This window comes from Urocampus carinirostris, chromosome 9, assembly GCF_059441175.1.
Source record: "Urocampus carinirostris isolate Australia breed hairy pipefish chromosome 9, RoL_Ucar_1.0, whole genome shotgun sequence".
Classification (NCBI taxonomy): domain Eukaryota; kingdom Metazoa; phylum Chordata; class Actinopteri; order Syngnathiformes; family Syngnathidae; genus Urocampus; species Urocampus carinirostris.
Genome location: NC_142357.1, coordinates 41,558,431 through 41,572,276, shown reverse-complemented (window position 1 = coordinate 41,572,276; position 13,846 = coordinate 41,558,431). Strand labels below are relative to the sequence as shown.

At 41.4% G+C, this 13,846-nt stretch overlaps 1 protein-coding gene across 1 annotated transcript; it reads right to left on the bottom strand.

Annotated features, from left to right (window-relative positions):
- LOC148360323 (uncharacterized) lies at positions 1–7,992 on the bottom strand. Its single transcript, XM_088344289.1, has 6 exons — positions 7,782–7,992; positions 7,495–7,559; positions 5,187–5,242; positions 4,116–4,168; positions 3,873–4,041; positions 1–926 (listed from the first exon to the last, which is right to left on the bottom strand). Exons 1-6 carry the CDS (start codon positions 7,887–7,889, stop codon positions 1–3), a joined length of 1,377 nt encoding a protein of 458 aa, XP_088200415.1. The 5' UTR covers positions 7,890–7,992.
- Between the last annotated feature and the right edge of the window lie 5,854 nt (positions 7,993–13,846).

Here is a 13,846-nt window from a genome sequence, read left to right as displayed (position 1 = left end):
TCAAAGGTTATTTGAAAAAGACAATTTTGACTCACTATGACTTTTCGGTGATAGAGGGCTTCCCGTTTCCACGTTAAATAGAAGTATGGAGTTCACCGAGGAAAGTCTTCTTCTCTTCTTTTTAACTTCTGTGTTCGGTTCTTCGGCGTTAACCATCGCGCTTTCATCTTCCAGGGTCTCACTCGGATTTGCGTCGTCAGTTTTATTACGTTGCTGAAGAGCTTGTTCTCCCTTTTTTGGCGTCGCCGATATTTCCGTAGATTGTTTTATGCCCTCTGGATTTTCCTCCCCAGCACCTTCAACCGTCTTTTTCCCCTTCCGGGCTTCCTCTTCCCCGGTTCCGTGCTCCTGATCTTTGTCCTTCTTCTTTTTCTTGGAAGTTTTGCTTTTTCTCTCACCCTCGTCCATGTTATCATCCTTCTTTGACTTTTTCTTGGCTTTGTGTTCTTTCCTTTTGACGTCTTCGGCACCGGCAATCGTATAAGAAGATACAGGCTCATGTTGGAACTCGGTGAAGCAGCTCGTGATATCGTCGAAATGCTTCTCGGGAACGTCGGGCTCGACGGGTTCCGTTCCCTCGCTGCCGTTTCCTCCCGATTCGCTTTCGGAACTGCCCTTTTTTCCCTTCTTTGAGTGTTTGTCTTTAGGGGTCTTTGGTCCGTCTTTCTTCTTGTCCTTTTTTGCCTCCTTTGTTCCGCCATCTTCCGACGATGCGAGTTGCCGTGCGCTGTTCAAGATGGCCGCCGTCTCGATGGGACTCGGCACGACTCGCTCCGCCGTCACCGCGTTCGGTAAAACTTCGCTCTTTTGTTCGGCGGGCACGCTGGTTTTCGCCCTTGCCCGGGGTTTCCTGGTTTTCTTTTCTGCGGCCTTGGTTGGAGAGGAATGTAAAGCATCGGCAGTGGCCATTTTGGCTCGATTGCCGCCTGTGCAGAAGAAGGTCTTAAAAAAAAGAACAGCTCACTTGGTTCTGATAAAACAGTAATAACAGGGTGTGTACGGGTGATTGAAATCCGTGAAAATGCTTTAATATTGTGTTTGTAAGGTTTGAAATGTGCTTCAAATTTAGATGAGGTTGTAAGGTGGGCAACGTTTCCTGTCATTGTGCAGGGGTCTGAGCGTTCACACAAAGTCGGTGAGCAGCGCTTGAAACAACAGTGAGCAACAGCAATCCCAAGTGTGGCAACTAAATCATTATCAAACATGTCCAAAATTTGACATTTTTCTGAGTTTCCGGCAATGCAAAATGATTTTTCTCTTTTGAATGAATTGACTCATGTACGATGGCCTACAAACGTCATTTGTCCTTACAATTCTATCACAAGATATCCATTTCTTTTTATTTCCTGATATATTTTGTCGCATAATATTAACATTTTTGGGGGCTAATCTAGTCGGTTGTAAAATACAGAACTGTACTTAATCACATTTTTGAGCGGAAGTACAATGTTGGCAACAAGATTCACTTGATAGAATTGGAAATGATTTGAATACAACACAAACTTTTTCTTCTTTTTTTCCGTGTTTTTTTCTACTTTTTTTTTTTTTAAATTCCTTTTAAAAAAAAATCTCGTGTTTATTTTTTCCGAGCGGTTACTTTTTTCTTTTTGTTCTCTATTTCCTTTTTTCTTACATTTCTTTCTTTTCTGGCTTTTTTCTAAATTTGTCCTTTTTTTCTCTTCCTTTTGTTTCTTTTATTTCTCAACTTTTCACTACTTTGTCATTTTGGTATTTTTTTTCTTTTATGTTCGATTCCCCCCTTCCTTTAAGTCATTTTGTGCATCATTTTACATCATATTTGGTCATGTTGGGATGAAAGAAGCAAAAACAACCCGAAGAGCCGTTTAGGACCCGAAAGAGCCGGTTCCTTTTAGTGAGCCGAGCCGAAGAAGCCGGTTCCCCGACAAATTCTACTAACTTTACTCAACTTTGTTCTCCTTTGACTCGACTTCAAAATACCGCATTTAGGACACAACGTCGGGGGAACCCGTGTATTTTTACCTTCGTGCACTGTAACTTTGACTCAAGTCGCTTCTTAATTAGTAATTTTGAGCCCTGATTTTTGTGCGCTGGCTAGATTTTCTTGTGCGCCGAGAATGTGGGAGCAGTGCGCAATTGCGCAGCTTAGAGGGAACACTGAAGGCGGGCTTAGGGTACTTTCCCAAAAAGTGTGTATCTCTAAAACAGAAGGTATCACATTTCTGTTTTAAATATTGGTACTGCCCAGAGGGGCGTTTCTTACTTTCTCTTTATTTGTTCTGCCTAAATAAATGCAGTTTGGTGGGGGAAGGTCCCCCCAAAGTTAGGAGCGTGGCCAAGGAGATGGACGTAAGTTCCTCCTCTTCTGGCCCCTCCCGCTCTCCAACTGGCAGGTGTAAAAAAAGGTCGAATGCCTGGTGTATCTTTTCTAGCGTCAGCAACTTGAAAATAGCTCTCCCACAACATGTAATAGGTTGATTTAGACCCCACAAGAAGTGCTTGGACATGCTTGAAATTGGTGCCATGTTTCCTAGTTCGGTGTTCCTATAAGGGTTTGAACTTCCCTGCAATTAATGTGGTACATAATCCATCCATCTGCACCGCTTATCCTCAGTAGGGTGCTGGAGCCCATCCCAGCCATCCTCGGGCAGTGGGCAGGGGACACCCTGGACTGGTTGCCAGCCAGTCGCAGGGCACACAGAGACAGACAACTCGCTCACTCATTCACACCTAGGGACAATTTGGACCGGCCAATTAACCTAACATGCATGTTCTTGGAATGTGAAACCCACGCAAGCACGGGGAGAACATGCAAACTCCACACAGGAGGTTTGATCTCATGACCTCAGAACTGTGCCGCACACGCGCTAACCACGGCTCCGCCATGCTGCCCTTGGTGCATAATGTTTTAACATTTTTGATAATATATCATTAAAGCTGTTTTGGAACCGAAAGAGCCAGGTCTTCTCAGTGAGCCGAGCCTAAAGAGACAGTTTCCTAAATAGAGCTGTGCAGATAGGCGCCTTGCATGGCTGACTCCCTATTGGTGTGTGTGTGTGAATGGGTAAGTGTGAAGCACATTGTAAAGGGCTTTGGGAGGTCTTCATTGACTTGAAAAGCGCTATAAAAATGCAGACCATTTACCATTTAGCATCTTGATTATCCTCAAAACGTTTGGAGGCTGACTCCCTATTGGTGTGCGAGTGTGTGTGTGTGAATGGGTAAGTGTGAAGCACATTGTAAAGCGCTTTCGGAGGTCTTCATTGACTTGAAAAGCGCTATAAAAATGTAGACCATTTACCATTTAGCATCTTGATTATCCTCAAAACGTTTGGAGGCTGACTCCCTATTGGTGTGCGAGTGTGTGTGTGTGAATGGGTAAGTGTGAAGCACATTGTAAAGCGCTTTCGGAGGTCTTCAGTGACTTGAAAAGCGCTATAGAAATGCAGACCATTTACCATTTAGCACCTTGATTATCCTCAAAACGTTTGGAGGCTGACTCCCTATTGGTGTGCCAGTGTGTGTGTGTGAATGGGTAAGTGTGAAGCACATTGTAAGGCGCTTTGGGAGGTCTTCATTGACCTGAAAAGCGCTATAGAAATGCAGACCATTTACAATTTAGCATCTTGATTATCCTCAAAACGTTTGGAGGTTGACTCCCTATTGGTGTGTGAGTGTGTGTGTGTATGGGTAAGTGTGAAGCCCATTGTAAAGCGCTTTGGGAGCTCTTCATTGACTTGAAAAGCGCTATAGAAATGCAGACCATTTACCATGTAAACAGGACATTAAAATTCAAGCTTTTTTAAGGATTTCAAGCAAACGTACGAACCCAGTGCATTCAATTCGCGTAAACAGTCCTATGTTCTCTGCACAGTTTGCGTGAACACACCCACCTGACATTTGTATGGCAATACCCTTCCATTTGTCAAAGTCCAAACTGCTGTCCGAGTCCTCCAAAGCATCAGAACTTGTTCTAAGTTCTTCTTGCATTTTCAAACTCTTTGCCGGCGTTACACATGTTGGCAAATGCTCCTCGTTTTTCTCCTCTGACGTTATAACCACCTGAAATAATACACAAGTCCTTAAGAGTAGTTCAGTAAACATTTAAGATTTTTCACAGCCGAGTGTAATCTTACTTTCCGTTTTTGGGGTTTCCTGGAAGGTTTGCTCTTCTTGGTAGAAGCAATTCCTTCAAAATACACACAAAATAATGGACATCCTTAAATGTTATGCTCACTGTATATATGCTCACAATGAAAAAAATATTGTACATAGTACTTGAAGGATTTTTTATTTTATTGAATTGACTATAAAGGGATTTACCGTAAATTCCGGACTATAGAGCGCACCTGATTATAGGCCGCACCCACCACATTTTAAGAAGAAAACCGATTTTGCACATACACAAGCCGCACCTGTATATAAGCCGCATGCGCCCACATTTAAACATGTAACATAAAATTAACCCAAACCTGACTTCAAGTCCCGCGATTGAAACTAAATGTCCTTCATTAAAGTCCACAGTCCAAAAATCACAGCCGGCAAAATGAACAAAAAATGATACCGGTACTTAAGGTTTGATGCAGACCTGCAGAGTCCGGGTCCCGTTGAAAGTAATCCAAAGAAAAAAATGTATATTTCCAAAGGTGAGGGTGGGGAAAATATATCAGATGAACACATTTAGTCACGCAACTCCTTTTTCTTTAACCAACTTTTTACCCCCTCTTCTTTCCTTGTCCGTCCCTCACCTTTAGCGGTCCCCACTTAAACTCGGCACCCCGCGTTTGTTCCGCCCCTCCTTTTTCGTTCACCCATGCAAAACAGAATAACTCTAAAATAAATACATTACAAAAATATACAGTTGCAAATACATATTATACATGGGTTACACATATTTACAAAGAAAGACGGTACACCGAGAGAGTTTTCAAAGCTTTCATAATAATAATATAGCTTCGACAGGGCAGTTAATGGTAGCAACACTCGAGCGCCGCTAGCGGCCGTTAGAAAAATGATATAAATTGGCCGCATCACTGAATAAGCCGCAGGGTTGAACGTTTGGGAAAAAAGTAGCGGCTTATAGTCCGGAATTTACGGTAGCTGTAGCCTGACGAATGCAGCCACTTTTAAGACTACTTGCAAACAACAGTAATTCACAGTACTCTATTAAAGTACATCGCTTTAGTGTAGATGCTGCATAATCATACCTTTAGTTTGGGCTGCTCTTCCTCCGTTATAATTGGAGAACTCATTCGTTGAGTGCCTGCAGAGAATTCTCATACTTAATAAGAAATACATTTGTAGAGGGAATCATGAAGACAGGGTTTGTATGGACAAATTCAAGCACTTTATAAGGACTTTCAAAACCAAAATTTTCCAGTATCACTAAAACCAGTGCCGATCAAAAGAACGGGAGCCTAAACCTTAGGTTCTAACCCTAACTCTATTTCGGAATCCTAAAATATGTCGGCCAATATAAAACTTATAGGCCAAATCCTAGCTCCTAGCCCTAGACCAGGGGTGTCGAACTCATTTGAACTAGGGGGCCACACGATAGAACAAACATTCTCTCGGGGGCCGGACTAGTAGATGTAAGAGAAAGAAAAAGAGATCAAGAAATAAGAGAAAGAGGGAGGGAAAAGGAAAGAGGGCAGGACAAAGAAAGAAAAAGAAAGAGGGAGAGAGCATGAGAAACAAAAGAGATAATAAGTCGTCAGAGAGGGGAAAAAGAAAGGGAGAGGAAAAAAAAAATCAAAAGAGAAATAGAAAGATAGAAGGAGAGAAAAGAAAGTGTGAAGGGTAGGAAGAGAAAGAGAAAAGAGAGAAAAGGAGAAAAGGAAGTTAGAGCAAAATAAGATAAAAAGACACAGAGAAAGAAAGAAACAAAGACCAACAAAGGAAGAGAAAAATAGAGACGCAGAGAGTGAAAGAGAGTGGGAGAAAAGGGGTGGAAAAGAGAGAGAGAGAGAAAAAAGGAAATACAAGTACAGTGCCTTTGTTCGAGGCACCTGGCTTTGGCAACATCAAGTTGACCTATTTCAACCTGCAGCTTGTTTTTCTCTCGCGCTTCTCTGAGTGTTGTCTCGCGGGCCGGATTCAATCCCTTAGCGGGCCTGATCTGGCCCGCGGGCCGCCTGTTTGACACCTGTGCCCTAGACCTTACTCTAGCTGTGTTCCTCACCCTAATCCTGTTTCAAACCAGAACATATTTAGAACCAGGGTTGGGTAGGGTTAACTTAACTGGATTACTTTCAATTACTTTTGGATTACTCCAATTCATTTTGCCGGATATCAAAGCCAGGAGAGAAAGCTTACCACGTATTGTGAGTCATCATTTAAATTTAGTAATGAGATTTTGGGGGATGAATTTAGTTTCTTTTATCTTTTATTAGCATATTTGGTATTGGAGTCATCCAAAAGTCATTGAAAGCAATCAAGTAAAAGTAACCCTACCCAACCCTCCATAAAATAGGGTGAAAACCCTTGTCTGAACGCCTAACCATAGTACAGGGATCAGAATGGAGATTTTCATTTTCAGCTGAAATAGCCAGGGTCCAGGGTCCGCAGGCCCCGGCCAGGTCCAGGGCGGAGTCCGGTGGGGGGCTCAGGGGGCAAACCCACCCGAAGCCAACGGCATTTATTTTATTTGCTTTGTGAAAATTGCACTAGAATGAATTAAATCCAACAAAACAGAAACCATGTATTTTTTTCAGTTTTAAGATGTTTAAAACAATTGGGGGATTACAATGTTACAACCATCACCATTGTTGTTGTGTTTTGATGATGAAGATGGACCTTGTATTTAGCTACTAATCAACAATATATATGAAAATATATACATTAATAACCATTCATCATTAATTTGAAAATAGAATGCACAAACTGAACATGCTTAAAGAAAATACATGTCAGTCTGTGACAGTCTTCTCCAGCCATGACCACTTCAATTTATTCTTGATTCCTTTATCTATCTCGGAGACAAAAGCCTCGTCTTTTTTTCTTAGTATTTTCATATTTACTTTTTCAAACACTCATTTCACCGTTTGAAAAGACCGGAAGGAGCGCCATGTTTGAGAAAGCCAATGCTCTGAACAAAAGCTCCGCTGATTGGTTATCAGCGAACCTATCGACCGATGGTAGGAGTCGATCTATTTGTTGTGTGTTATAGATCTAATGCGCTGCGCTTCTTTTTGCCGATTTTTCTCGCGATCTCTAACTGCTAACTTGGGGTGATGAAACAGTCACGTATCATACCTCGCCCCCCCAAAATATTTTCTCATCGAATTTAGACGATTTACGGGAATGACCTTTGGGGTTCAAAAACAGCGGAAATCCGCGGATCCGCAGAAAATTCTGATCCCTACATAGTAACATGGCATCAATATCCAGCATTTACAAGCACTTCATCCAAAATTCATGCACTTTTCAAAACTTGGAAAGACACCATTGCAATACAAGCCTATTCAAGGATTTCAAGCACCCATACGAACCCCGTGTTTTTCACAGTACACGTACTTTAACCAGAAGTTGTAGATTTCCACTAATGACGCAGATAAACCAGTCACGCCCACCACAAATTCCTGCAAATAAAGCACATGTTCGGTTTTGTTGTTGTTTAAATCCCATTTAAAGTCACATAAGAAAAACGAGAAACTAAATAGAATGACGCCCAGTAACAAGGGATACAAATGCACATTTCCTCTCATGCTTATTTAGAGAATCATCCGACTGCATTGTCTGTCCATTGTATCTTTAATTTAAAATGAATTAATTTAATTTAATCCTTTCTTTGAATCTTCTACCTTAGGACTGTTTCTCAGGAGCTCCCCGGCAGCGGTGTGGAAGCCATTCTCCTTTAAATAACGAAAAACGAGCACAAACAAATCGTGTTGGCAGGCGCTCACAGACATGATTCCAGCGAAAAAACACGAGCGTGGAAATTGTTTTTAAAGCATAATTGTGGAAGCGACACAACAACAAAAAACGCTAGCTAGGCTAACTACCATGCGTGGGTTCAACTTTGAACCAGGAAGTTGCTCTGGCGCGGTGCACGATGGGAGACATAGTTTACGAGTTGAATTGTTATTCATTAACGAGAACTTTACGAAAAAGGAGGCAAAACTCAAAAATATTCCGGATTTGAAACGAATTAGAACATTAATGAGCTATTGTTTACTTTTGGTCCAAATGGATAACCATTGTTGGAAATAAATAAATTAAACCAAATTGTTCGAATTAGTTATCTGACTCCATTAACCAAACATAACCTTCATTCACCTAACAATGCATGCTCATTTCTTTTTGTGGGGAAAAAAAAACAAAACAGACAAGAGACCAGCATTTGTCCAGCTCGGTAGCCTATGTAGCGACCCTCTTTCATGCACGACACAAGGTTTCACAGTCTCTGTGTTTATTGCCTGCATTCAGTAAACAAAACAATACAAAAATCAGGGGCATCTGTTCACGACTGCAATTATCTTCAGCGCTTACAAATTCACTAAAAGCTACGGCAAGCAGACAACATGCGAAAACATTAATAATGAAACTTCCATAATAACAATGAACATAACTTTCCCACGTACCTGCATTCAGTAAACAAAACAATACAAAAATCAGGGGCATCTGTTCACGACTGCAATTATCTAAAATATTAAAGATACCAAAAACGGGTCATCACTCAACAGGCCGCACCTCGTGGCGTGTTTGCATCAAAACACGTTGCATCATCGTTTCAAGCTGTATTGCTTTACTTCTTATTTAGTGCTTTTTTTAATATACATCATTTAGCACAACTTATATATCTTTATATACAAAAATAATTTGTGAAAGCAGCTCATATGTCTAGCAAAATATGCATTTTTTATCCAACTGATATTGGGCACATCTTACCTTCAGCGCTTACAAATTCACTAAAGCTACGGCAAGCGCTGAAGCCCATAAAGTGCCAAACGAAAAAGACAGTCGCAGACGCCCATGACTTAACAACTGAATGAGGTACCGGAATATTAACAGTAATACAACAAAAACAGATTTTGTGAGAATTCAAAAAAACATTCAAAACAATCAAATTCCAACTCTGTTACACCTAGATGGTAGGGCGCCCGCTCCGAGACTGGAAGGTCGCTGGTTCAAGCCTCAGCCGAGTCATACCTAAAACTTACAATATTGGTACTGCGCCGGCTGCATCGGCTCGCTACAGTTTAACTGTACGGGTCAGTTGTATCGACATTTCATTCCGCGTGCATGGTTACAAAGTATAACAATTAAAGTAAATTCAAATTCATTTCCACACTGGGGCAGATTTTTTTTTTCTTAAAGTATTTAACGAAGTGAATTCCATCGAATTAGCCGAATTGTTGTTCGTCGAGCCTTTTCTCTCATTCTCCCGCGATCTATCTTCACCGATCTTCTGAAGTTCTTCCTCTGCCCACGCCTTTCTCCCAAGCTGGCGTGTCGGCTCCTCCCATGGGCGGGCCAGAGAAAAGCCCCCGCGTGGCTCCACCATCTCGGAGAAGAGCGTCGGGATGTCGGTCCTTGTGCGTCTGGCCTCCTCCGTCAGAGTCCTGTTATCAACAAAACTAAACAAAACATTCGCATTCGGAACCGCGGGACCTGTAGCTCACTGAGTGAAAATCTTCATTGCATTCGATAAATGTAACATGTATTTAATCGTATAAAATATAAAATCCTTCACCATTTATAAAATACATTTGAAGCTATAAAAATGAAGTGGTGGAACATTTTTGAAGGACCCCAGAAGCATTTTGAGAAAAAAAAAAACACGAGCTTTTCATTCAACAACATGCGGGAAATGTGAACGGTCGCCCTTATAAATGGCACTCTGTTCTCTTTTTTTGGCGATGAAAAGTAGACTATCGAAACCAGGGGTCTCCAACCTGTTTCTACTTTTTGATGCTAATTAGCGCAGAGGCAACCCAGTTTGACATTCATTTCTAAAACAGAAACTTAGCTAAATGGCTTGCTAAATCACTAAAAAGTAGCTTGATAGTTAGCTAGAAAAGTATACTAAAAAAGCTAAAAGGAAGATCGTTAGCTAAAACAGTAAAAAACAATTAAAGATAGAAAGCTAAAAACTAGACAGCTAGCTAAAAAGGAGGCCAAACTTTAGCTTGATAACTAGATAAAAAAGATGAAATGTTAGCTAGATAGCATGTAAAAAAAGGAAAACGCTTGCTAGATGGCTTGCTAAATATCTAAAAAGTTGGTTTGATAGTTAGCTAGAAAACAAAACAAAAAAAACTAAAAAGGGAGCTAGATAGCTAGCTAAAACAGTAAAAAGGCAACTAAAGATAGAAAGCTAACAACTAGATAGCTAACTAGAAAGGAGGCTAAACTAGCTTGATAACTAGCAAAAAAGATAAAATGTAAGCTAGGTAGCATGTAATAAAAAGAAAAAGTTAGCTAGATGGCTTGCTAAATCGCTAAAAAGTTGGTTTGATAGTTAGCTGGAAAAGTAAACTAAAAAACTAAAAGGGAGCTAGCTAAAAGAGCAAAAAAGCAACTAAAGATAGAAAGCTAACAAGTAGATAGCTAGCTGGAAAGGAGGCCACACTCTAGCTTGATAACTAGAAAAAAGATAAAATGCTTGCTAGATAGCAGTTAAAAAAAGGAAAACGCTCGCTAGATGGCTTGCTAAATCGCTTGCTAACTTGCTAAAATGTGGCTTGATAGTTAGCTAGAAAAGTAAGCTAAAAAAACGAAGAGGGAGCTAGGTAGCTAGCTAAAAGAGCAAAAAGGCAACTAAAGATAGAAAGCTAACAACTAGATGGATAGCTAGAAAGGAGGGCAAAGTTTAGCTTGATTACTAGCAAAAAAGATAAAATGTTAGCGAGATAGCTTGTAAAAAAAGGAAAACGCTTGCGAGATGGCTTGCAAAATAGCTAAAAAGTAGCTTGATAGTTAGCTAGATAAGTAAACTAAAAGGGAGCTATAAAGCTAGCTAAAAGAGCAAACAGGCAACTAAAGATACAAAACTAACAACTAGATAGCTAGCTGGAAAGGAGGCCAAACTTTAGCTTGATAATTAGTAAAAAAGATACAAGATAGCATGTAAAAAAAGGTAAAACGCTTGCTAGATGGCTTGCTAAATTGCTAAAAAGTAGCTTGACAGTTAGCTAAAAATGTAAACTAAAAAACTAAATGGGAGCTAGATAGCTAAAACAGCAAAAAGACAACTAAAGATAGAAAGCTAAAAACTAGACTGCTAGCTAAAAAGGAGGGCAAACTTTAGTGAGATAGCATGTAAAAAAAAAGGGAACAAGCTTGCTAGGTAGCTTTCTAAAGAGCTAAAAGTAGCTTGATAGTTAGCTAGCGAAGTAAACTGGTAAAAAAACTAGAAGGAAACTTAATAGCTAGCTAAAAAAGTAAAAAGGCAACTAAATAGCCACATAGAAAACAAAAGACATGGTGAGGTTGCTAGATAGAACGGAGACAAAACTTTAGCTTAATACCTAGCAAAAAGGATAAAATGTTAGCTAGATAGCATGCAAAAAAGTAAAAAGCAAGCTAACTAGCTTGCAAAATAGCTAAGAACATAGCCAAAAAAGTAGACAGATAGCTAGTAGAAAGAAATAGCACATTTGTTTTGGGGGAGAAGAAAACAAATACATCTCTGTATGACATGGAAGGCTGACAAATTGTGTAATATCGATATTTTCGGAGCGACATTTTAGCCCGGAGCGCAGGAAAAGCCAAAATCTCCACCCAGTCTTCAGATTAGAAAACGAGGGTAAGACGTGGGGGAAGTAGCTGCAGGTTTCCTGGCAGAACTGCGCTGATAAGAAAGGAAGCAGTGTTCACGGGGAAGGGCGGCCGCCGTATTCCGTAACATAACCTCCTCCTGCAGCCAAAACCAAACATCTGCAACCTCCAGTCTTGTTTGCTCCACAGCTCATGCAAATGTCACAAAAAACAACAAAAAACGGATTTGGCAAAAGGTGGAGGCTATGTCTGTGCTGCGGTGTGCCGCCGCGTAGCAAGACCTGGAGAAGGGCTTGAAAAAAGATGCCCTTATTTTTATTTTTATTGGAATAAACCGCTGAACAAAATCGTAAACATAAACAGTTTACTGGCTTGGCCCTGTATAAGGAAATTAGGTTGGGAAGTGATAATTGTAATAATTATCATCATAATGATCATCTATGGCAGGGGTGTCAAATTGAATCCGGCCCGCGAGACAACGCTGAGGGAAGCGCAAGAGAAAAACGAGCTGCATGTTGAAATATGTCCGCTTGATGTTGGGCAAAGCCAGGTGCCTCTCACAAAGACGCTGTGCTTGTATTTCTCTCTCTCTCTCTCTCTCTTTCTCTCGCTTGCTTGCTTTACGCTTTTTTTCTCTTTCTCTCCCTCTCGCTTTCTTTCTCTCTCTCTCTCACTTTTCTCTCTTTCTCGCTTTTCACTCCCTCACTTTTTGATCTATCTTTCTCTCTCTCGCTTTTTGCACTCTCTCTCTCTCTCTCTCTTTTTGCTCTCTCTCTCTACAGCTTCTCTCTCTCTCTCTCTCTCCAGCTTCTCTCTCTCTCTCTCTCTCCAGCTTCTCTCTCTCTCTCTCACTCCAGCTTCTTTCTCTCTCTCTCTGTGTCTCTCTCTCTCTCCAGCTTCCCTCTCTCTCTCTCTCCAGCTTCTCTCTCTCTCGCTCCAGCTTCTCTCTGTGTCTCTCTCTCTCTTTCTCTCTCTCTCTGTGTCTCTCTCTCTCTCTCGCTCCAGCTTCTCTCTCTCTCTCTCTTTCTCTCCCTCTGAGTCTCTCTCTCTCTCTCTCTCTCTCTCTCTCTTTCTATCTAATCTACTAGTCCGGCCCCCAAGACTAGAGTTAGATATCAAACAGTATGAGATATACGGGATCAAAACCGATGCTGGTGACTGGAGTCAGATATCAAACAGGACGAGATAGACAGGATCGAAACCGGACAGGATACACATGCAGTATACCGGACAGAGTCAAAACACATGTATTGCGGGGGCAGAGATTCGTTGCCGGACTGACAAAGGGTGAGTGAGAGCACTGAGCTCAAACAGGAGGGAAGCCAATCAGGCAACGAGACGCAGCTGGTGCCAAATGGGTGGGGCCATGGGTTGACATGTTCGGATTCTGACAGGTCCAGCCTGACAATGACTCCAAATACACTTCAAAGATGACCCTGGCTTTTCTAAAGGGGCTAAGGGTATAGGGGGACGGACTAGCCAAGCATGTCTCCAGATCTCAATCCAATAGAACATCTTTAGGGCCTACTCAAACAAAAGGTGGAGAAGCACAAGATCTCAAATATCCCCCTGCTCTGTCACGGAGGAGTGGGACAGCATCCCAGTGGCTATTTGTGAGGCCCTGGTGAAATCCATGACCAGGAGGATTAAGGTTGTTCTACACAATCAGGTGGTCACACCAAATCTTGAACTTCAGGAATTTTTACTTAAGGATGCACTCACTTTTGTTACCAATGTTTTTTTTGGGAGTTTTGACATACTGTATAAGGCTAGGTTCCAGACCCTTGAATTAAGAGGACCAAATACCTGAATTCAAGCATTTCATAGCCATTTTCCAGGAATGTCCGAGCTAGAATCCGATCTCCATTCAGGAGCGCCACTTGGCTCTAGAAGAAACATTACTCTGTGTGTTTTTGAAGGTGGTAGGAAGCCCATGTTTTCTCAAGGTAAATGGGCGGAGTTCACTCAACCACTCGGAGAAGGGATACATGTTTTCTAAGGCGCTTTTTGGAGTGGGATGACACACGCAAACTCCTCCGTCCGGCTTGTAAATTTCAGACGTCAAAATGACCTTTTTTCGTGACCGCAAAATCCTCGGGTGAAGCAAGCCGGAGATCGGACTTAGTGGCAGTTTTGGGGATTCGCA